The sequence below is a fragment of the Eleginops maclovinus genome, chromosome 5 (genome assembly GCF_036324505.1).
Source record: "Eleginops maclovinus isolate JMC-PN-2008 ecotype Puerto Natales chromosome 5, JC_Emac_rtc_rv5, whole genome shotgun sequence".
NCBI lineage: Eukaryota > Metazoa > Chordata > Actinopteri > Perciformes > Eleginopidae > Eleginops > Eleginops maclovinus.
In genome coordinates, this window is record NC_086353.1 from 12,564,739 (window position 1) to 12,590,482 (window position 25,744).

General features: G+C 40.3%; 1 protein-coding gene across 1 annotated transcript in view; it reads right to left on the bottom strand.

Moving 5' to 3' along the window:
* Positions 1-2,111: 2,111 nt before the first annotated feature.
* The window catches only part of ptprdb (protein tyrosine phosphatase receptor type Db), a 125,187-nt gene continuing 101,554 nt past the window's right edge, over positions 2,112-25,744 (bottom strand). Inside the window, exons 25-40 of the mRNA XM_063883861.1 lie at positions 25,374-25,467; positions 24,322-24,546; positions 24,077-24,237; positions 21,948-22,060; positions 21,194-21,291; positions 19,339-19,462; positions 16,732-16,907; positions 13,211-13,330; positions 12,259-12,413; positions 10,340-10,625; positions 7,226-7,404; positions 6,933-7,059; positions 6,429-6,554; positions 6,162-6,316; positions 5,579-5,714; positions 2,112-5,490 (exon numbers count right to left, since the gene is read on the bottom strand). Coding sequence (XP_063739931.1) covers positions 5,422-5,490; positions 5,579-5,714; positions 6,162-6,316; positions 6,429-6,554; positions 6,933-7,059; positions 7,226-7,404; positions 10,340-10,625; positions 12,259-12,413; positions 13,211-13,330; positions 16,732-16,907; positions 19,339-19,462; positions 21,194-21,291; positions 21,948-22,060; positions 24,077-24,237; positions 24,322-24,546; positions 25,374-25,467 — 2,344 coding nt within the window. The 3' untranslated portion in view covers positions 2,112-5,421. The remainder of the gene's footprint in view (positions 5,491-5,578; positions 5,715-6,161; positions 6,317-6,428; positions 6,555-6,932; positions 7,060-7,225; positions 7,405-10,339; positions 10,626-12,258; positions 12,414-13,210; positions 13,331-16,731; positions 16,908-19,338; positions 19,463-21,193; positions 21,292-21,947; positions 22,061-24,076; positions 24,238-24,321; positions 24,547-25,373; positions 25,468-25,744) is intronic.

The window sequence follows — 25,744 nt, forward strand, 5'->3', positions numbered from 1 at the left end:
GTCTGCCTCGGGCTGAATGATAAGGAGCATAGTGTTTCAAGCTGATTTGTAGGAACCTGGCAGGAAGTAAAATCCAGGAGGTATCTTAAGTGGTCATGGCGAGGCTGCAAAAAGCATTGTACTCCCTTGGAGACCACGTCACAGCCTGCTTCAGACGGCCCTTTGTGATATAGAAGCCAAATTAAGAAGTGGTTCTTGGTGAAAATGCAGAACAAACACGCCACATAGAAAATCTTATTCCCCTAAAAGCAACTCAATGATTTTCAAGTGAACAATTCCAGTACTTTTAAGAAACTTCTCCTCGTGCAATTCACAGCCAAATACTGCATTTTTATTACACGTCAGTTAATTAGCAGATTGAAATTAATAGTACAAATTATAATCAACACATAAATTGATAAATAACAGATTAAGGTAAGACTACCACAAATACCCAGCAGAATATCAAAGTTAACTAACTGTACCTTTACCAGATGCACAGTCCAAGTGAGGTATGCATTAATGATAAAATCCAAAAATATAAAATACATTAAATGTGAATAATAATAATGTTCTGCATTATAGATAATTTTTACCTTTGATACTTCAATCACATGTGGTTGCTAGTACTTAGTTTTTTCACTCGCCACCCAGTAGTCTTTTCTGGAGCTCTATTGTAATAAACCAATGTATCTGTTAAGTTTCACTTTGACCAGTAAAAACAACCTCATTCCCTTTTCTCAGCGAAGCTTTGTCTGTAATTGTATGTGCAACAATGCAGTATTTCCATCAGGAGGCTGAATATTGCTGCTTTACTTTGCCTGCTATATCATTCTCTAGTAAAAGTCATTTGTTTCTCATTGACATTGTAATTGAGGACCATAACACTTAATTTGCACTGTCTGTGCTTGCTCACAAAGGCAACGTTTATCCCTGAGCTTCAACAACAAAAGTGATGCTTTTCATACAGAATGACGCAGCATTGGATCAGGATTTAAAAAAAGTTGAAAAGCTTATGACTTTGAAAGTGAAAACAGTCGAATGGAGGAAAATGTTGAAGTGTTGAAAACTGAGCTAATGACACAGCTCATGGCAGAGGCAACAGAGTTTCAGAAGCTTCTACTGGGAGAAGACGACTGATCTGAAACGCTCTGCTCGACGCCCAGAAGCAAGAAGCTCTCTGCAGCCTGGATGAGACGTTGGAAGATAATTTGCTGAGCCTTTACAATGACAAGACAGGCATTAATGCCCTTTTAGCAGCAAATCTCCACTCACTGCAGACTGTAGCCTCCATCTGTTTTCCAATATGGATTTATCAAGAATAAAAGTTTTTAGCAATGCAAGAAGCCCTGTGAGGCTGGAACGTTCATTACGCTGCCAAAAAAAGTTTTGAAATACTGGATGATGCTTGAATAAAATAGAGAAATAGAGCTGTTATTTTTAGTGACATTGTCATATTGTTCCTAACTGAATCACTGAAACTGCACTTTTACAGGAGGTAAAAACACACAAAGCCGCCAAAGAGAAATTCATTTCCTATAATTATAAAATAAACTTACAGATCATTTTTACAAAGTCCAAACAGACTGCCGAAGTAAAGTTAATCTCCATCGTGCCCCTTTATTTCTTTGTTTGGAGATGATTTGCCACAGGTGACATGGCCCAGAAGGCTCCAGACACACAGGAAGAGCTTTGAGTGCATTTTGTGATAATACTATATATATTTTTTGTGATTAACCTGTGGCTTTTTAGAGTTTTTAAATGACATACTAACATGAGTTTTAATTACATTTCCAATAACAAAAAATACTTTACTTCAGTATGTCATGACATATTTGGTGACATTCTGTATTATGACCTATGATTTTTTTTTGTTTATATTTTGGAAAACACAAATGTTGCAATCGCAAAATCATTCAAGTAGAAGCTAAAAAACAAAACATATAAACAGACAGCTTGGAGCTTGTTTCAATGGCTTTGAAAATTTGCAAAATCATAAAAAAACTTTAAAACAGAACACAGTTTTGCCTATATTTGTAAGCCAAAATTCACTTACATGTTATCTTAATCTGCTTTAAATATAAATAATAATAACTGAGAAGTATTGTTATTAAAAACGACAGCCATAGTAATCATTTCACTTGAGTTTATTTGTAACAAATGAAACTTGTGTCGACAGAGAACAGAAATCCATACATAACTGTTTTTCGGTTTTCACGCGCTCCGAGAACCAATGTAAGAAAATAAAAAGCACTTGTTGACTCGGAGCAGAAAACAAAACAAAAAAATAAGTTTACATTTACAGACCAGTTAGAGGTAATTGGTCCAAGTAACACACCATATTTTCGTTTTTATACAATTTATAAACTCCAGTTTTATCCATCTACATGATACATTTGGGGGAGGGGATAAAATAGAACACTTCTTTGTGAAACTTCTCTTTTGTGGTACAACAAATCCACAATGTGATGTATTGCACATACTGCTGTGCCATAAACTGTGATTTCAGGTGCAATCCTTTCAATATATCACTCTGCATATCTGATAGATTCTTATTCACTCTTCACCTTAATCATTTATCTATTTATTAATTTATTTATGCAATATTCAATTACTCTCTGTGATTTGTGTTATTTACATATACACAACCATGTGAGCATTACAGGGTCCATCTTTACCGAGTTCAAGTAAAACTCCTTTGGGAGGGCGGAGGGGCTATCAGAGATAATAGGATACTAGTATTAGTGCATAGTACAAAGAGAGAAAGTGCAAGTCTTCCCATAACAGGTGTGACCAAAGGGGCATCTCAAAAGTGGTACCATGCATACAAAACGACAACAGGGTTACTGTAAGAGGGTGAAAAACTGTTAACGATCTCTTAGCCTATATGGTGAAGCATTAAAGAGCATAAAAAAAAAAAAGATGATGTCGGTTTTGTGTTGTTGGAGATGTAGCACCTGATCTTCTTTCAGCCTTTGTCATTAAAGGAAAAAAATATATAACTGTAGACATCAGAATGAAGAAAGAAGCTGCGCAGTTTGACTCATTTAAGTGTAGGGCTTCAGGTGGGATAGGATGAAATCCATGTTTTGTTATTTAGCTTCTTCTCCAAACTGACAAAGATTGCCACTGCCTTTCAGCTTTTTATAGATTTCTAAATAGCTATGGAAGTACGAGTTCTCTGAGCCAGCTCACAGTCGGTGCCAGAGTCGCCAGTATGGCCAACATTTCATAGCAGCCAAACTGAAGTCGGAGTGAAGGAAAACATACACAAAGTTTCTGCAAGTGTCCCAGGAAAGAAAAGCTGGAAAGCTGTCGATATACAAACTTTTTTCTGTCCAAAATAATCATCCTGCCGATTTTGAAACCACATTTTTTCTGTCTTTAGTTAAGTCTCATGTAAGATATTTATTTAGATTTTAAGAGATATGATATTATTGTTGCTGGGTTGAAATTGATGAGTACACCTATCCAGCCCTCGCAGAGCCTTCCATACAAAATTTCACAGCCAAAAACAGACCACACTTTGACATACCGTAACATAACAAAATAATATACACAGACATTCAGGTCACATATGCACGAGCATACATACATAAAGTACACAAAAAAAACCTTTAAAGTAACTTTATCAAAATAGGCGTGTAATATAAGGCACTAGAAATCTAAAATAAAAATACTTATTAGATGCTGTTTGAAGTATGAGTTCGATCATTCGTTGGTTGCCGTGACACACAGAAGGATGACATCATCTACTGGAGTTGTGACATAGTAAAAGATCTACTTCCTAAGAGGTCAGTGATGGACCCTCTGTTTGGACACATTGAAACGGTGGCGAGCATCATATCAAGCGTAACATCTTTGTGTCTCGAAAATGATGCACCATCATCATCATCAATATCATCGTCATCATAATGGCATATAACTGCAGTTAGTGACTTGACACAAAAATATATAAGACATCTACTTATTGCACACTGAATCAGACAGAGAGAAAAATCATAGGTGAGCATTCCAGTGAGAAAATTGTTCCTCCCCTGACCCACTCCTCCACCCCACCCCCATTTCTCTACATCCCTTCCTGCTCCCTGCTTGAGAAATCTTTGTGAAGCTTATTTGGACACATAAATATTTTTTTAATACTTTTCTTTCTGTGCATACTCTCTGTAGTTTCTATCTGTCTTCCTCTGAACGTGCACACAGAAAAACTTGGCAAGTTTATTCTCGGGACGTCCTGGTATCAGCAGGGGTAATGCTGCACCTTTGTCGGCCCCTGGAAATTATTCTCTGACACCACAGGCCAGATAGAAATGAGGTTGAGAGTCCTGTGTGCATGCGAAATGCGTGTGTTGTCAAAAACAGAGTGGGTAGAGAATACAGGAGAGTGACACTCAATGGTGGTGTTTCCATAGAATTGTGAACATTTTCCACACTAGTTTTGATTGTACACTTTAAAACAGTACTGTATCACTTAAAAAAAGCTACAGCTCATTGGATTACACAGATAAAGAAATACAACTTTGCTTTTGTATGGTCGGTGGGGACAAAATCAGAAATCTGTAAAAACAAAAAACAAAACAAAAACGTGCCATAAAGTAAAAAAACAACCCAACATAGTCACATATCTATATTTTATTCTAAAAAACTAAATGAACTTTTTACTTTGTGGTATGCATTTTAAACCGCTTTGAAGTTTCCCTTATCTTTAACCGTGAAGCATAAGGTTGAACTGGTGGTTTTTATTACTGTATGGTAGAAATATCTTCTTTTCATTCAAAAGAAACAAGAGTCTGTTTCCAAAACAGAACAGAAAAAAACACTTCTTGGTGCCTCTTTTTGGGATGTGTGTCCTTTGTCTTTTTAATACTGTGTGCTCTGTGTTTTCAGTCTCCTGTTGACAATTCTCTGGTGCTCAAAAGTCCCAGTTCATTCAGTCCACATGGCTTCCATAACATGGATTTGTAGACTCCCTCAAGACAGTCCTCAAAATAGAAAAATCTAAATTTCCTGTGACAGCTAAATACTGTAGCCGGTTCCTATATTTAGGTTGGTGATGCTACACTGGTGGTGGACGAGGTGAGAGTTCCACACCCGAACAATGTAAAGCAATCTGGGTGCTCACAAAAGCACTGAAACAAATAGAAAAAAATATTTGATCAAGTATTCTGATTGGAACAGTGGTTGAAGTTGCTTCTTCAGACTGACCAATGGGTGTGTTTGGGCTGAGGGTGCAAGGAAACACCCTTGTCAAGCAGGTTGCTATGGCTCAGTAAGAGGTGCTGTTTCTGGGTACGGGATAAGCCGATGGTCCCCCTTCACTCTGCATGTGGTGGCAAAAATCTTCATAGACACATCGCAGCCTAGTGCATTAAATCAGGCCGCATGTGACCTAAGAAAAGTGCACTGGGTGGGATGTGGCATGTGAGAGATGACCACTCGGGTTTATGTTGCATAGTGATCAAAGCTTCCCAGGTACTCCAGACTGGCCCGGTAGCAGAACTGGTACTGGTCCTGGAGGGAGGCAAAAAAAAGGGAAAGTGTTAATAGGAAAAGGGCATGATGTAGCAGGGAACAGAATGACAACAGTGCGAGAGCTCACCTCTGTCTGAACGGTGGCAGGTCTCTGGGTGCGCAGCATCTTGACGGTCTGGAAAATGTCCACCACCCCCTCGTACCTCATCCTCTCCAGCACGATGCTGAGGGTGATGAAAACACCGGTCCTCCCTACTCCAGCACTGTGGGCGGACAGATGGAAACATATTTAGAGCTGGATATATTTGGAACTGTTAAACCTGTAGCCATGCATAATAGACTGAATTGCCATGTTCACAATCCTATATAGATGCTCCTCTCAACGGCTATATGAGCAGTGACATCATTCCGATTCCTTCTACACTTATCACGTGTACAGATGGGGGACAAATTAAAGTAAAACAAATAGAATTAAGTATCTTAGTAAGATGTTAGGCCACCACAACTCTCTTGAGCTCGACTGAAGTCATGAAAACCAATCTTCCAAAAATATGATCCCTCATTTGGTGCTTTTTATGAATGTAGTAAAAAGTGCTTTCTCAGTCATAAAAAAACAGTTAAGTGAGATCATTCATTTTATTTTGATTCTTTTCTGCATTCGTTATGTTTCTCCCCTCAATAAAGGGGTTATTAAGAGGAATAGGTCTTACCTGCAGTGGACAGTAATTGGACCATCCTGACCAAATTGTTCTTTAGTTTTGTGCACCTGGCCAATGAAATCAATGAATCCCTCCCCTGACTTTGGCACTCCTTGCTCTGGCCAATCAGTAAACTGGAACTGACGAACTGTCCGCGATTGGCCGTCCTGGAGGAAGAGAATGTGTTTGATTATTTTTAATCAGGGAGATAATGTCAAAGCAGTATGCATGATGTCTTTTAATCACATGAGCACAAACACAGACAAACCAATGACTCACCCTGGCATCAGTGACTTTGAACTCTCTGAGGATGTACTGCGGCATATTGTACTCAGCCATGGGATCCACCACAAAGTACTGGTACCTGGCTGAGCGCTCTGCAGGCCAGTACTGGTGGCATTTCTCCTGCAGGAGAACAGCACAGAGACTAACGTTCAGAGCTTCACATCATGTCTGAGGGATTCACTTTGTGAGAGGAATAATTTCTAGATACTTTGTCATGAAAATTTCTTCCTGACTGAAATTCATTATTCACTTGGAGATAGTCTTGTGCCAGATGAGATATGATGTTCATGAAATATAACTCAGACAATTATCTCTTTCGCACTCCATCACTGTGTTGCTTGCATTTTTAACGCTCCATATGCTGTTTTTAATAGTTACGACTCATCATTTTGTATTATTTTCAGATCCAAAAATAACTGCCTATTATATCCACCCCAACAACGGTTTCCTGTAAAACTGATTACACAAAAATGTGTGTCTGTATATTTGTATTCGTACCCGTCCCATTTCTCTCAGTTTGGTTAGCATGACAACTATGGTGGAGTTGTGTTCCCACAGCATCCTCCAGTAGTCCTCTGTGGTCTCAGCCAGTGGGCCTTGGGTTGCTATGTAGGCCTTTTGCTGCCTACAAACACAAATAGGTAAATTAAATACTTAACAATACATATGCACTATATTAAGTCATTGTAGTCCAAATGAAGCTGTGCAGAGTTGACAAAACACGGACGACAGTAACTGAATAAAAAAAAGCAAAGTAAACATTGAAATAGTTTGGATCAGTTTATTCTGACCTGTATCCATCGATGAAGCTGGCATTGATGTAGTCAGATCCTTCCACTCCTCTGATTGGCTGCAGACAAACACGTGTGGTCTCGTAGGGCATGATGTTCACCAGCCGGTTCTTGAACTTGTTGCATGGCAGGTTGGCACTCACAAACCGAGATGTGTGGGCCTTGGCACTGGCCAGACGCTGAAACAGAATCAATATTTCCCTATATTACACTGACATATGAAGAAACGTTCATAGGTATGTTGATATGGACCTCAGAAGTAGTGTAATTGTGGTGGAAAATGAAGAAAGCTATATGGGGAATAATGGAAACACGGAAGGATGAATTAAAGGAAGGAGGAAAGTTTAAACAAATTTGAGGTTTAAAATGTAGTTAGCACAAGCCCTGTTTTCCGCAGGCATACTGGACAACTTAGATTAGAAAATCAGCTTGACTTGGCAGGCCTGAGGATAATTAGTCGGACGTCTTTCACTGAATAAACAAAAGAGGGCCAATATAGGGGGACGATGGAAGCAGTAAGGATTGGGAGAAGAAAATATAATAAAATGAACTAGAGGAGGAAGAAGAAGAAAATCAAGAGTCGAAGGGCAGGAAACCGCAAGGCCCCACACTGTCTCAACATACATATGTGAACCACAGTTGATCGTTCCCCAGCAAAGGGGGGAAAAAAACACTGGAACACACACATTGGCATGGATACATGCAGACAGACAGACAGACAGACAGACAGACAGACAGACAGACAGACAGACAGACAGACAGACAGACAGACAGACAGACAGACAGACAGACAGACAGACAGACAGACAGACAGACAGACAGACAGACAGACAGACAGACAGACAGACAGACAGACAGACAGACGTTAGCACACACTCTACACTCTAGCTCACACTCGACCATTGGATGACATGGCTTAAAAGGAAAGACAGAACAACAGGGAATAGGCAGCGGGGAAACCGCAGACTCGCAGTGGGAAACAATGGGGTCTCATGAACTGAGCCTCGACCATCGGTGGCTACCGGAGCGCTGTGGGAGAAACAGCAGAAACTTATTTTCTTACAGACAGACCAAGCTGGAAAATCCCAGAGCAACCGCAAGTTCACCAGTTCATTTCGGTAGTCTGTACCGAAGGTTCCAGTGCCAACAATAGTAATTCTTCATTTGATTTTGTTTCAAATGGACTGAATCTTATCAATAAAGTCTGGCACAGACAAAACATTTTTGTTGCTTTTATACATGGCCATTATATTCACCATCTGTTAAACTTGGATGAAATCGTGCCCTGCTGACAACCTCTTTAACCTCCGTAGCAAACTCTCTGTGAAAAGAAACAAAAACAGTGTATCTACAGTAATAGGGTGTTGGATTACCAAAACCTGCCAAAAAAGCTTAAAATCTCTCTTTTCTCACACATGCTTTAACTTTCTTTTATTTGAGGGATGCAATGCTTGCTCCTCTGTGAGAAATTCCATCCATTTGTTTATTTGTTGATGAGGTTGGAAAGTTCAGTTTCTGTCTTGTACATGTCAAAGGAAGATGTATTCTGATGACTGGGATACCCCTGGCACATGTTTTGGATCAATATAGCTGAGTAAACAGCTCTCAGTTCATTGTCTTTCTGAGAAGGCTGCTGCCATTAGATCAGGAAAACCAGAGCATAGGATGAAGGAGATTGCCCAGAGAGGCTTTGTGTTTACTTTGCCCTCTGAGCGTCAGAGCAGACATAAACCATTCCAGGAAAATAAACCACCTGCTTTCAATATATATCTGACTGGGTAAATTCTCCATTAACCCAGCAAAACCAGACATTTCAGCTGAAAACTTGTCTGGCGAGAGGTAAATATTACAGCAAAGAACACTACTAGAGTAAAGTGAAAATAGCACGACTCAATAATACTCCCTTTTTGCACTCACCCTTCTTGGTGATTCTAATCAGCGACCTAAATGCTTGAAATCGGTCGTATGACATTTTATTTTAAACTGCAACTTCCTGGCCTACGTAATTTAGTATTTCTGTGTCAAGCCATCAAATGTCCAAAACTACTATGCTCTCTTAAGTCTTCTGTAGAGCTCTCTTACCTGAGATACAAACGCTGCAATCTCAAAAATCCCCTTCAAATCCAACTATCCATCCTGGGTATATGAAACTCTCAGAGGGGGAATGCTAACAGCAGCATGGGAAAGACGCTCAGTGACCATCAAGGTCAGGAATTGCAGGTTCATAAATACTGTATGTCCCTGTGGAGAAGCTTGTTCTCCAGCTGAGAGAAAACCACCTTCCTATGTGAGCATGTCCAGCAAAAAGGCCTTTCTGACTCATCCCAGTACGAAACACACAGGTGTAAATAAAAGACTCTATTATCAAAAAACGTACATTTACATCCCTTGGGTGAATCTGATCTAACCAAAGTCACCAAATGTCAAATGTGGTCTGGTTTCATTTAAGAGAGCATAATTATGGCTTCAGTTCCCAGTCAGGAAGGGATGTCTGACGATGACGTCAAGCGATAAAAATATTCTAAATGCAGCATATACTCAAAATAATATTTATTCTTTTAGGTTGCCCTTTGTTTGAGGTGTAAAACATAACCACACACAGCAGTAGATTGCATAGCTTCTGTGGTATTCTTGTCCAGTCTCTCCAAACTGGGGGCTTGCCGATAGCCGTCTACTGTAGGTAATACACTGACTATGGATAAGTACCTCATAAAACCCCCCTCCAAAACATCCAAACTATCCCATTAACAACCTCCACAGCTTGTTTTTCAGTATCCAGACTCACTTCAATCCCCATATTCATGCCTTTGATGTTTTATATATCAAACACAGTCTAACTGCACGTAGAGAGCCCATCTGTAGACCCTGGTTTATTCTTAAGTGTGAGAAAGGACTGAATATCTACAGAACAAAATTCAGTGGAGCTATTCTGTAGCTTACCCCTTTGTTTGGCCTTATGTATTATGAGGGTCAAGAAATAGCTGATTCTCTCTGAGGTTGAGAGAGAGACCAGTGGAGTGTCACATCATTATTTTTAATCGGTTTTATGAACCATCATAAATCAGATGGACCAAATTTGACAACTTTGAAAGACATGACGTGAAGTGTCCTCACCTTGAACTCCAGTTCCATGCCGGTTACATTCTCCCCTGGTTCGATCTGCGTCAGCCTCTGGATGTAGGAGTACAGGTTCCTCGCTGGGACCTCGGTGTTACCGCAGGTCACGGCCTCCAGCAGTGCATCATGAATGAAGATGTACTGATCCTCCGTCTGGACCATGTAGTTCCTCTGGGAGCGCATCAGCGTGACATGGCCGTAGATGTCGAGGGTCTTCTCATGCTTGATCCTTTCGGCCATGCCGTCGATTACTATGAAGCAACCTGTGCGACCCACTCCAGCACTGAGCCAAAACAAGGGGGGAGAGAACACATGGTGATGTAATACTCTCAAACAACCTGTGGGAGATAAATTCTTGTGCAAATAATTTTCCTAAGTGCTATGCCTTCACATTTGGTCTAAATGTAGTCCTGTTACATATTGCAAAAGCTATAACATACTGTGCCTAAATCTACTAAGTATCGCAAAGATGCCAGCAAGCAATATTTCCAACAAAGGACGTGAAAACTGACATCAGCGATGAGTCAGCATCACCGTCTGACTGGCATTAAGAAGATATCCTCTCCTATCGACATACAATCCAGAAATATAATACATTTAGCTGCCCACCCAAACACTTCACATTTCTGCTGTGCAAGTACCTAAATGTTGAAACACCCTGACCAAGCAAGTTCCTGCAAGTGAATAAAAACCTCTTTATATGGTTAAATTAATATCAGTGTGTGTGTGGGTGTGTGCACACTGGCTTGTGTGTGTTGTTCAGGTGAAATGAGATTTGGTTCTTTGTTTGATACAGAGGCTGGTTGATATGTTAAGGCACATTATGATGGAGTCTTTCCGGGATAATTACATTTGACTGATAATCCTGTTAGATACTCCATCTGACTGCTACGGAAGATTAGGAAGAGCTCTTCTCCTGCCAACCTTTTCACCCCCCTCCCCTCTCCCCCCAGCCTCATCTCTCTTTATCTTCTCTCCAAGTACCCTTACAACACTCTCACACCATCCCCACCACATTTTCCCTCCCGCATTTTTTTAGACTCCATTTTCTCTCCACCTTTCCCTTTCTTTAATTCATCATTTCAATTCACTGTGTCCTGTATTTGACCTCACCTCCTCTCTCATTCTGCACATAACCCCTCCTCTAACTCCCAGTCCCTTGCCAACTCTCCCTCTCAATCATTCCTCAATCCCCTTTTCTTCACTCTCGTCTCCTCCTTCCACCATCTTTACCTCACTAATTCTCCCTCCCAAGAGCTTCTGCTCCATATTCTCTTCCTCTGATACCCACTTTCTTCTCTTTCCACTCCCTGGTAAAGCAAGCAGGACTTGGGCCCAGCTCTGAAGATCAACATTGTACCAAGAATGCAATGACAAGTTGACAAAAAATGTTTTCCAACCAGCACACATGAGCCTCCTGCTGCTGAGACGGCAGCTCATTTGAATATAAACTTACGAACCCAGATGTACCATCAGCTTAAACTGTAAATAGAGAACACTAAAAGCTACTTATGGAAAAGGGGGTAAGCATGGCGGCCGCTGTTGTTGAGATGATTGAAGTTGTTAAGTGAGGAATGTGGGTGTCCAAGCCAGTGAGGATGGTTTGGGGTTTGCATAATGGCAGGTCAATCTCATTTCAGCTCAGGACCTATGAATGATTGTATACAAGTGTTCTTGGACTTTTCACAGACTCCTGGGGATATGAAAGAATGACGTTGCCAAGTAAAACCCCAAATAACACATAAGTGTTTCATGAAAGCCCACACAGAATCAAGAAAATTGTAATTTATTTTTGGTCATGGACCACTGGATTTTTTTCTTGGTGATTTTAAGAATTATTTTAGTACAGTGAATTATAAGACATTTCTAAAGTAAAAAAAAACGTGACTAAAGCACTGATAAAAGCACACACACACCTGCAATGGACGACCATGGGACCCGCATCTGGTGGGTTGCAGGCCTTGACCCTGCGTAGGAAGGCCAGGAAGGGGGTGGGATGTTCAGGTACGCCGTGGTCTGGCCAGGCAGTAAACTGGAAGTGACGAACCTCACGCTTCTCATTGGAGCCGCTCTGGACAACAGAGAAACAAAAGCGTTTAAGATAAAGCTGGAATAAATCTATATTTGGGTTATTGTTCACAAACTAAATGGCTCTTACACATGGTGTCTGACAAAAAACAAAACCCACAATGTCTCCATCTGTCTTTCAGTACTTTTCAACTTCCATACCCTGTCTGTGGTACTCAGCTCTAGGCACATTTGTTCCTACTATGAATGTTGTTTATGCTAAAAAAGGCAAAGTCATTTCCTAAAACAGCTGGAAAACATTGCCAAACAAAAGTTTATTACTTGAGGTATTTCTAGTCATGGATTAATATTTGTTTTTGTGGCAGAATGAGTGTGAGCACTGACTAAAATCAGGCTTTGGCTAAATGACCAACACTTGTAAGAAGGATCAATTCATTGACGGTTTGGCTTTTGGGCTTTGGCTTGTTTTTTTGGGGTATTTGTTGACAACAAAAATAATCTAGAAGACTGCAAGACCAATCCTTTCAAATGTACAACAGTAATTCATGGCTAACATGTATATATGAACAAAGCAGTCAGTTTATTGATCCTGACAGGGGGTCCATTGTAGGTGACATGAGTGATGTATTGCTTTAACCTCAAATGAAATCAATATCGTATGAAACAGTATTAAAAAGTGTGCTTGTTCTCCATGCTGGGTCACAAATGAAACTGCATATTTATGTACAAACCGTGACATGGCCAGAGCATAAAGCACAAACACACAAACTACTAAGCATGAATATTTCAACAGATCAATACACACGACCCCATTACACTCCACTGCACATGTCATGTTACCTTGTAGAGAGCGAAAGTCCTGACAGAGTAGGTAGCCAGCTCCACGGTGTCCAGCAGAGTGACCTGGATGAGGCCGTAGGTCTCTGTGCCCCTCGTTGGCCAGTACTGATCACATTTTACCTACAAGGGGAAGAGGTAAGAAGCTGTGAGAGATGCAGAGCATTTTGTTTATGCCTGTACACATGTTTGTAAAACAATAAAAGAAAACAGTTGACTTAGGTGCGTGTGCTTGTGTACAGAGGCAAAAAGGAAGGGTGTTTTGAAGCATATCGGTTAGTTTTTGCAAACGCAGACAGTAATATTTGGAAAAAAATTGCATTTCGCGACAACCCAGTGTGAAAGCGGTTTTAGTAAGTTTGTGGGGTGAAGAGTGACAGACAGAGAAGCATTGGAGAGAGAGTTCTGCTTTCTGGGTTGTGATCATGCATAAGTTGTGCTTTAAATACTAGAAAACTGTACTCAATGTGAATGTGTTGTTGTTGCCAAAGATCTAACACAGAGCTGGAAAAACCAACTGGCACCTGAAGTTTAGCCATTACATATTTGATGCCATACATCGAACTACATTCCAACCTCACAAATCCCTACAAAAATACTTCCTGCACAACAAATCCCAGCATCCATGACCACCATGACACCAAGGCTTCCCTTTAATAAAGCTGCCATATTTGTAGTTCTTCGCCTCAGCTTCGTAGACCACAGAGAAGATAGGAAAATATCCCAGAGGATGGGGAAAGGGGGAGGAGGGCCTTGGCAGAATCAGGCCAAACCAAACGTTATGTGCTGATCCCTCCAGTCCTCACATCAAAGACAGCAGGGAGCTCAGCTCAGCTCGCTCTGCATTCCACTGCTCCAGACTGGGGATTATGCGTTTTGGCCTGGGACGCTCAGGCTGTAATTACAGCTTTTTAACTGTTGTTTTCCCACTAGACCTTGAGACACTATGGGGACAGGAACGGTTGTCCACGTAGGGGGGGCCAAACCTTGCCAAACACTAACAGGATCGCAGTAAATGCCTGTTCTGAAGACTTTATTATTCATTGGTATATTTGCTTAGAGGAAAACTGCGCCTTGCTTTGTTTTGTTTGATTGGTGCTAAAAGGAAGGATACTGGCAAGATTCCCACTGTGGGACCATCTGTGATCATCTCTGTTGTTCTGTAATGCGTAAACACATAATGGCGTAATGTTGAGAGGTGTTAGATTAGATTAAATCATTTTCTCCAACAAGCAGCTCACTCCTTGTTCAAACAGTAGATATAGTGGTACTAGGCGCATAATAAACAGCGACAATTACAATACAATACAATTACATTGGCTATTTCTGCTGTTGCATAATGTTGTAACTACGTTATTGACTTTAGAGAATTTAAAGCTTAGCAGTCATTCACAAACTAAAGATGAATCATTTTTATGAGACAGTGGCAGCCTGCAGCTTACAATTAGGTGATTTGCAGTCCTTTATTATGTACTGAGTCTTTCTTTAATGGCTAAATCCTATTCTGCATAACCACCAGGCAATGACATAGAAATACAGTTGTGCACGTGAACATGCAAACTATAGACACTGATGTGCACTGTTTTTGACCTGCAGTGGTTACAATAAACTACATTTCCGACCAAGTTAACTGAGTGCCTTTTTGTGAGTTGAAAACAATCCTGCATTCTTACTCAAAACATTGGTATTAGGAGAAAAAGGGTAGAAAACATCAGAAAAAAGGGCACTGAATAGGAATAAAAAAGGTAAGGAAAAAACCATGTGAGGTGAGGTTGCATTTCAAAAGGGATTAGCAAAGGAGAGAAAGAGAGGTCTTGCCTTAGAGAAGAAATAAGAGGGCATCTGAGGGTCAAACAGACACAACAGAGACAGTTGGAAAAGGTTGAAAAGGAAACAGAGTTTAACACAAGACACAGGTTAATAGGGAAAGAAGCACAGATGAGAGGAAAGGATCATTTTCTGAACACGGCTCTGGACATAATTGGTTAGCGCTTAATCATGATTCACACCTCAAGCCATTCTTGTTCATTTTATTCTAACATGACATGCTCATTACATTGGATTTTTACTCAAGTGCATATTCTGTTAACAACAGAAAAATTCCTTCAAGCTAAATGATTTTCTAATTCATTACCTACCCCGGTTTAATTCTTCTTGTAATCCCCCTAGGTCTTGCTCACCATTCTAATCTATTATATTGTACTGTACTCTGTTCTATTTTTGATTAACTACATGCCACACTGGCTATCCTATAGGCCGGCTCGAATTTCTTACTTAACCCCTGCACTTTAAGGTTGGTCATCATGTCGGTTGTTTTTTTGGTTATTTGTGTACTTTATGACACGTCCTAGTCTTTTGTCTCACTCCTTTTCTCGGTTATCCTGTTCCTTGCTACATCTTAAAAAAGTGTAATGTCTTTCCATGCCACATACCTCCTCACTGCTTTTAAACCAACCATATCCAATCCTTTTCTAGCCTTATTCAACTCTAAACTAACTGTACTTTATTTCTCTTACTTTACTGTAATTGAACCTTCAAAATGACTGTCTTCTCTATTTTACTAAATCAAGCTGAACCTGACATCCTTCTTCCACAACCCATCCTGTTCTCTTACACACATTATCTTACCCTTCTGTACGCACGTCTTCATTTTAACATACTTTTCACTTTCCTTTCTGAATTACCATGAATCCTATCTCACACTAACAGTATTACTCTACACTGCACCTTCCTCACCCTTTACTGTGCTGACTGTGGGATGTCCGGCTGCATTTCACACTACATGTCACTGCTGACATTTCCTCAATCATCTGAAAAGCAGAATGCTGCAGGCAAAGCAAATAAATAATGGATTGCATGAACAGCATGTAGCCAACTTGCTTGCTGATGTATACTGGCACAGACCAAGGATATAAATGTGTGCCACGCTGACTTCTGTCGGGATTTAAAGAATGCAGTAGTAGTACTTTTAGCCTTTTGACATTTATTGTAAAATATTTAGTGTTCACATAACGGTTCACTTTGAATCTTGCAAAAAAGTTTTTGCTAAAAAACATTGTTTAGCAACCTAATGGACCTTTTTCTGATTGTTTCATCGAGTGTATAGCTAACCTGAACTGGTAGTAGTACTTGATGGCTCAAGGAAACCCTTACATTGACCTTATCCTAGTACATGTATACCTTATATACTGTATACCTGGTTCCCTTACCGTATCCAACACAAATGCCTCCTTATGTCTTCACATATTTTTACCAAACTGGCTTGTGTTCTGTGCTATTTGTGCAAATCTTTCCATACCATTCAACCAAGAGAAAAACCTACTCAATATTGCATCCTGACATATACTCAATTTCCAGCCTGACCTATCTTCTCCTGCTCCTCCCTATTCTGCCTGATTCTGTTTTATGACATCCTCTTTTTCCTTTTTCTTTTCTTGAAAATCAGTATTGTGGTATCGCATCGCAGTGCTACCCTGTCCTTGCTGTCCCATATTCCCATATTATTCCATCCCTCTATTTCTTACCCGTGATTTCTCTTCCAGCTTGGTCATCATTATAATGTTCGCTGTGTGCTGCTCCCAGACCAACCTCCAGAAATCCCCAAAAGTCTCAGGGAGGGGTCCCTGGGTGGCGATATAGGCATTCTGTCGGCGGTAGCCATCAATATAGTTAGCATTGATGTAGTCGCTGCCTGGGACACCTGCGTAATGAAGAAGAAGTGGAAGTTAACGGGGAATGTTGGACACAAATATGTGTGCAAAGTGAGGAGAGGAATGATTTGTGATGAATCAAGGTTGAATAAAGAGAGGGGAACAAGTGTGTGAAGTTGATGCCACTGATTCTGAAATATGCATCAATGTCTCTGCACTGCATCATATGTATTATGAATGACATCAGGGTGGAAGGTTTCTGCACTGATCACATGAAGATTGTATTTGTCTGTGTAACTTTCTTTACAGATGAACCTGATTCTTATTATGATTTATGGTGAAATAATATATATGGATTACTTAAAGTCTGCTGCAATGAAATCAACGTTTATGTCTCAGTAATAAAAGGTGCAGATCGTCTGAGGTCATGGCGGGGAGATTAATGTTTCCACAGGGCCCAGCGTCATTTGGTGTTGGATTGTTCAGCCGTCTTGTTTTATAACACATGCTAAGACGATCATGGGCCTAATCTGAATACACTCTGGATGTGTCGCTTTGAATGGCAATATGACTGTAAGGCTGTCTCTGTGTAAGACTCAGCTGACACTGCTTGTCCTGGAAGGGATTGTGTGTAAGTGTGTGTGTCTTTGTGTGTGTGAGTGTGTGTGTGATGTGAGAGACCATCTGTGTGTGTTTGATTTAGGATCAGTCCTGCTCATCTGGGGCCTAATACCATAATCCCAAAAATCACTGAGTCACAGCTCAAACATGCACACATACACAAAAACACCAACGTACACACACAGAGATACACACAGACGAGGACGCGTGCATTCAGCCGTGACCCGATTCTGCCGAAGCGGGACACAAAACTCCTTTTGAATCGTCTAATAGCAGTTTACACTTAAAAAGAGAAAATTCAATGAGCAAACAGTAGAATCCCGACAGGAAGAAACTCCTGCAGCTGATTATTTTCTCGCAGCTTAATGTATGAGCAAGACTCAGTACAATAGTTGAAAAAACCCCACGTCTCACACACAGACACATACACACAAACAAGCAAACACACTTAAATGACAAAGGAGTACAGGGTTTTTACACAATTTATTTTAAATGGGATGAGGACAGACGGTAAGACGAGCTTCTAACATATGTTTATCAGCCTCAGTCTATAAAAGACAGCTTTGCTAACTGCTCTGATGTGCTGCAACTTTATTGCAAGGGACTACAGCAGAAGCACTGCGCAGATAAAACACACACACATACACACACCCTTCCAGTCCCTTGGTGGTTACCTTGGCTTGGCAGAGAGTTTGTGTTCATGCAGCATGTGTGGAGGAGACTGGGAGCAAAAGTGCATATCTGTGCTTGTGCAAATCCTGGGCATGTGTTTTAAATCTATAGAAAAGTGTGTGTTTATGTGTGTGTGGGTTGTGTGTGACATGCTCAAGAGTATATGTTTTTTCTAAGCGGAAAGAAAGACAGACAGCCAGGGCTCCAGGACAGGCGGGGGTGGAAGGACTGCTCACACATGCTCTGCCCAGATAAGGCTCATCTGTTTGGGCTTGGCCTCCCACTGCCTCCCTCTCTCCACTTTCGAGCTGCCAGTTTCTCTGCCTCAGGTCTTTCCTAGCTGAGGTGGGTGAGTGCGCATCAAAGCGCACACTGAGACCAAGACTGAGAGTTTTTTCTTGTTTTAAAAGACCAAATTTAGACGAATGGGCATACCGTGAAAATATATCAGTAAATACATTAATAATAAAATGTGAGCTCATTTATCTCCATTAACATTAAAATGGTGAGAGACTGCATCAAATATATGATGTGGTGGCAGTTTCTATCCTGAAATGATTATTTTATGGCTGATGAAGTTAAAGTCTTTTGTGTGAAAATGAGAAATGGCAATGAAATGCATCTTTGGACTATTAATATCGCATTTGTCATGGATAGCAGCTCGCTCACACACACACACAGACACACACACAGACACACACACACACAGACACACACACACACACACACACACACACACACACACACACACACACACACACACACACACACACACACACACACACACACACACACACACACACACACACACACACACACACACACACACACAGTGGTATACGGTCAAACACACATGTGCTTCTATAATTGTGATGGCTCTCATTGAACTAATGCAATCCATAGCCTCTTTTTCCAACCCTATCACAACGTCATGACCAGTCTAAACCCTTGGCCTAACATTATCATGAAACCATGTCATAAACCTCAAAAAGCCAGTTTAAAAAGGCCACCATGCTGTCACTTCCTAATAATGACCTCATGCACATGCACGAGCACACACACACACACACACACACACACACACACACACACACACACACACACACACACACACACACACACACACACACACACACACACACACACACACACACACACACACACACACACACACACAGTGTTTCTTACCCTCAATGCTGGAGAGTATGACTCTGGAGTGATCATAGGCAATGACGTTAGCATAGCGGTTCTTTGGTTTGTTGACCTCCAAGTTGGAATTCTCCCATGTGAACTGCTGACCGGGGTCGATGGACTACAACACACAAAAGACAAGGTCAAAGAACAAATAGCAAACATCAACAGTAAATAACAGAAAGTACCTCTTCTAACCTCTGGTATATTTAATTTAATTCTCTACTAATATGCATGTACATGCTGTATGCATAACTGCCTAAAAAGTGTGTGTTGGCAAGGATGTTGTTATTTCTAAAAATCTGCCTTGAAATTCAGATAATGGCATCTAGAACAGCCAGAACCAAATTTGAGCTCACATACATTGTCCAATGTTGCTGTAGCAAAACACCACAGCATTAGAAACCAAGTACAAATTGAACATTAACAAGGTATTACTCAACTTCAACAGGAATGTCGGCAAATATGATATACCATTTCAAGAAACACCAGCTATGTAGGGACTTTCCGCTTTCTCTACCAGGGAAAGATGATAAAAGCACAATAAATTCCTCTGGGAGAGAAAGGATGGTTGTGTTAGACCAACACATTAAGTTCCTTGAGGGTAATTACAGTGTAACCATCGCTGTTAGCTGGAAGAGGCAGACATGAGGTCATTATTGGGCTGTCAATGGAGAGGGACGAAGAGGAGAGAGCCAGAGCAATTTAGCAATTTAGAATATTTTACGACACATAATTATGGTTTGGTTAAGGAAAAAATGGACCAGAGTGGTACTGGTTGAGTGCATGCGTGTATGTGTGTGTTTGAGACTGCTTTCCGCGCGCTACCCAACATCATGTGTGTCTGATTATTACACCACAATTATTTCTGGCCTCTCTCTCTCTCTCCCTCAATGCTTCCTCCATCCACCCCTCTCGTTCCCCCATTGAGGGTTCAGCACTGAACAAAGCACACAGTCATGCAGAGAGAATGTGGGGCTCAACAGAGTGGTTCAACTCACACCACAATTACAGACACTGTCCCTTCCACCCTCCTTTATCCTTTTCGCCCTAAAACATCCTCGCTCTGTTTGTCTCCTCTGCATAATGTGTTCTTGTCTTCATTTATAAACATATCTCTGTCACCCACTATTTATCTTTCTCTTATCTTGGCCAATTAGACCCTTAAGCCTGCTTCTTCACTTAAAGGCCGTTGGTCTGAAATGATTTTATTTTATTGCAAAAAGAAAACCTTTTTACCCTTTTAATAGCTCTCTGTGGGGTTCATTGCAACGTCAGTACAATTTGTTACACAGTCAGCAAGTTGGGAAATATTTCCACTGATGTGTTTTTGTTATTTAGTCCATCAAGTTCAAGCACATTGTTATCTCTACGTACATGCCTTTTTTGTCCCAAACTAACTGTGCGACAAGTTGGAGGGAACTAATCAAAAAATGAGAAAACTGGCTTCATGTATCTCTTGGTGAGTGTTCTCTCTCCAACGGAAACTCTTTATGTCTATCTCTATTGTCCCTCCACCAGAGCGTAGAAATAAGGGCTAGATAACCATCTGGCTTTAAGCAAACTCTCTCTGAGCCTGCAATTTCAAATTTCCCCCTTATATATGTATAGATTACAACAAAATGGCAAGGAGAGGAAAATGTGTGTTATCTTGTATCGTTCAATGAGGATGAATCAAAGTGCAACTTCACTTTGGACACTACATGAGGCTCAATCTACAGCACTGACTGCTCAAATCAAAACTGTGCTTAAAAATATGATGAGTTGACAATTAATATGTGTTTGACTGCATCAAAAGCAGATGAATTCTCCAAGTTAAAGATATTCGGGGACAGATAATCAGCATTCCTACCTCGTACTCTTGGGAGAACTTGAGATTGTCGTTTGCCTTGAGGCGCTCAGTGTGATCTGCCAGCTCAGAGATGGGGACAGGCGGGTGACTTGCCATGCCTGCCGTGCAGAAAAATAGGAAAAAAGGAGCCTTTTAGATACATGTACAAAAAAAGTTTTTGGAGGAAAATGTTAAGAGCAAGGATTCTCAGAGGTGGTGTTGTTTAGTGTTCTGTCCACAGTCAGCGGAGGAAGCAAATGGAGGTGTATTTTTTTGTTAAGTGACCATTTTCTCTCCAGGCGGACAGAAAGAACAATGTGCGTGTTCTGAAAGTTACTGAGGCACAATAACATGTCCTCAGAGTGAATGCACACTGCTGGTGAAGACAAAAAAAGACTGTGACACAGGCGGTTAAACATTTAGCATGAAGGTTTTTTTTAGGGTTTTACAAAGAAATATTCCAGAGGCATTTTGATGAAGTGTTGTCAATTCAAGCAGCTTCATCCTATATGGGATGGAAGGTTAGTTAGCCTGATAAATGGGAGAGTAAGAAAGAACTTAAGAGATAAAATGAATATGGTAAAAGTAAACAATGACAGCAGAAAGAAGATCTATGATCTATAGCGGACTAAGACCAACTAACTTGACAAACGGCGATAACCGCGGTACACTGATACACGGTAGGCTGAAAAGGGAAACAACACCACAGTTAATCTTATAAAAACAACTAATATGTCACACATCTAACTCCAAACAGTGTCAGTATGTGTATTACCTGGAGTCTGGAAGTTGATTCTGCGAAGCTCCACAGGATCAGTGGGATTGTGGGACGACATGGCTTTGCTGCAGGGGAAACTGGCCTTCCTGCCTTCAGCCTCGGCCCTTTTCCTGGAATAACAGAAAAGCACGCAGCGTTTACACGTACCTCAAGCTGAGGAATTGAAACCTTTTACTGCACAAAAAAAACGGAATCAAGAAAATTTGGGACTTGATACTCTTACGCATAACCTTAAATTATTGGGGAATTTTGTTTGAATAAATGCACCAGAGCAATGAATACCTTACACTTTCCAGAAAAGCTGCATAAAATTGATCCTTTATCAATTCAACCTAAGCTCAGGTTGACTGCATGTTTAGTATCGCTGTTTGTTCACATGACTATGACTGTGCTTGTTGTCTGGAAAGAAGGTAGATTACGTACACATACACAATCCCGGAGTTAAAAATAACATCTATTTCAATATTTCTTTTTATGCGAAAATCACAGACATGAACAAACTCAGGGAGAGCATTTGTCTATGTCTTTCACTCTGAATACTTTTCACTTTTATGCCTTCTTTCTTTTTCTTCAGTGCAGGACACTATAAAATCATCAAAGCAACATCAAGGTAATCCTGACTCTACTGGGATCTATTATCCAAAGCATTCTTTGCAAAGGCTTTTCAAGGAAAATACCCCTGTAGGACAGAGGAAATGGTAATAGGCAGTGTTTGTTTACCTGTCAGGTTTGCTGGATCCAAACAGGGAGAAGAGGAGATAAAAGGACAGACAAGGATGAATAACATTAGTCTCCTATCAGAAAAACATCAGGGACTGAGGCTGAACTCATTGTTCTCTAATTAAAACTATCCACTTTCACGTTACAATGTCAGATAAGTTAATTGCACCTCCTATTGACACAGAGATGACAGCGAAGTAGATCTAAATGACAACAACTCTTCCTCTGATTTCATAAAACACTGCATACATATTAACACACCCTTTTACCGTGACATCTAGTTTATAATATATCATACGAATAATATGTTACAAAATGCAACTCAGCCACTCGTGAGACATTAATGACCGTTTACACTTTAGGGCTTATGAACTTTAGAATATTACCATAAAGGTTTATACTTTTGCAATGCCACAGTCACAGCAATTATTTATGTGCAGTAACAAAGCTCTATCCAGCAGAACAGATGATTAGCATGAATAATGCTAATGAGTGCTAATGGTATTTACACCTATCTGTTTTGTTAGCACAATTTGCTCCCTGTACATAGATTTTAAAAACAAATTATAAAAGAAACATGCAATTAAATGTACACGAGAATTAGGAAACAAACCGAGAGTGAAGTTAATTGTGTCGCCTGCAGCAACGCAGGAAAGCAATAAATAAACCTGTTTGTTTCATAAATAGTGGGAACACATAATGAAACAGCTGGGCTTTGTTCAGTCTCGGCTCGATTCTGAGGTAAAACAAAAATGTTTTGCCTATAGTGGAGGCGTAGGTCAAAACTATTTACCCATTAAAGCAGAGGTTTCAAACTGGGTGGGTTTGAAGGAAGAATCACAAGAGTAGTGATACAAATAAATGAATATGAACTTTTTCCATGTCTCCAAATCAATATTTTTTGACATTAGAGTACACTGGAGGTGTTTGGGGCCCACACTGTCAGACTTTGAAAAACCCTGCCCTAAAGCAATAATCTAGACAACTTTAGTTGAGGGAAGGAAAATAAATTGGGCGGGCCTGTGTGAGAGATAACTGACATCCTTATTTATTCCTATGACCTTGCTTTGTCTAAGGTGATTTAAGAACTGCTGATTGAGATGGACCATTCTAACTACAGGTAATGAATATATTAAAATATAAATAAAAAATATATTCGCTACCATAGTATCCCACAAATATTCTAATATTCCGAGTTGAATACACAGAGCAGCCACAAGCCAAGTTGAAATAAAAACAAGTAAATTCCAGTAGACTATCTGTTGCCCTTGAAGACAAAAGCTAACTTTGTAATAATTTTCCTCTTCTCGTATTCACAAGAACATTTAATCCTTCACCCTGTCTCTTTTGAATTCCCTTGCTCCTTCTCTCCCTACATCTTCCTGCCTCCATGATGCTGTCCTTACCTCTTGAAGAGGAGAATGGCGATGACGATGCAGACGATGAAGATGACAGCCAACACAGGCCCCACCACCCACAGTAGACCCTCTTCCTCGTCAACGATTGGCTGAGGGTCCACATCTGATGAGGTTACAGGATCCGAATAGGGGCTGGTGGAGTACATAGTCTGGAGGAAAGAATGGTTTTATGCATTTATAGAAAACTGCAATTAGATGGTCGAACTGTGGGGTGTGATTGTGTTTTCACTCACGTTCTCAGAGAGGTCTAGCAGTGCAAGCACAAAGAAAACATATTCCTGTCCGTTCTGCAGTGGACGGTTGCGGAAGTCACCGTAGTTTCGTCCATCTCCTAGTGTGAACTCCAGTGGGAGGGTCTTAAAATGAGCACTGACATAAGCTCTAGGGTCTGATTGGCCAGCCTGTCTTCGGATGCGGAGGGCTCGACTGACACTGGTCCTGTTGATCTCTTTCAGGAGCTAAAGGGAAGACAGGGATAAAGAGAGGAGAGGGATTAATGTAAAGATAATTGATACAAACTTTTAAAGTACAACAAAGTTAATAAATGAAAGAAAATGGGAAAATAACATATTCCTAACTGTTTATATAAAAAAACATGTAAAAAAAAGGACAGTTTTGGCAATTTTCTCAAAACAAAACCGTCATCAGTGGAGGAACAAAGGGCTGTAAAGAGCTTTATCACAAATGCCTTCATCATCATCTGAATTGCTATTGAATTTATCTATCGAGACAGTCGGACACATAAAACCTCTATTGAAACTCATCTCACACACATGAATGTGCTTTCATAACAGCGTAATGGGGCGAGGAAGTCTTTAGAAAATAGCAGGGAGTAAAATTAGATGGAAAATATTATGCGAAAGTATTGTTTGGATTAGACAGAAAATGGATGGCCAGGTCATCGACCTTCGCATAATAGGACACAAAGGGTCTGATAAATAGAGTGGAAAAAACCCTGCCAGTAGACTCAGCACTATTATTTGTTTTCCTGTTTGTGACTTGAAAATTCAAATCAAAATACTTTATTTATCCCTTGAGGGGAAATGTGTAATTCTGCAAGCAATTGTACAAATAGACTTCATTTACACACGCAAAAAAACCCCAAGGATTAATGGTATTGAAAATCCAACACCATCGAGGCATAAGTCAAACAATGTCCTTATCACATTACCCTGTTCATCATCATAAGTCTGCTCAACGGTAGCGTTATCTTATAATAAGTTCTTTAATGTGATCATTTTTTAGTTATTTAGTAGAACAGCCTCTTTTCTGCTGCATGTCTCACCTCATCCAGGTTCATCTGGTCGGGCTCTTCCCAGGGATTCAGGAACTTCCCGGCTCTCTGCTTCTTCAGTGGCACCACCACCACGTAGTAACCCCTAAAACACAGCAGGTTCAGGTTTAAGGATAGTTCCACATTTACAGTACAAATCTGTCACTTAACCATGAAATCACAGTTTTTCTATTTTGTATTAAAATGTTTTCTTTGCCACAATTTATTTGTATTCTTATTTGAGATTTATATACCTCCTATTGTTTATGTATTTGATATTAGCCACTGGGGATCCATAAGGGTTTATTCTATCTAATTTTCATATTTAACGTACACACATGAAAGAGGAATTGATTTTGCAATCTAACTCTCAGCGGGAAAAT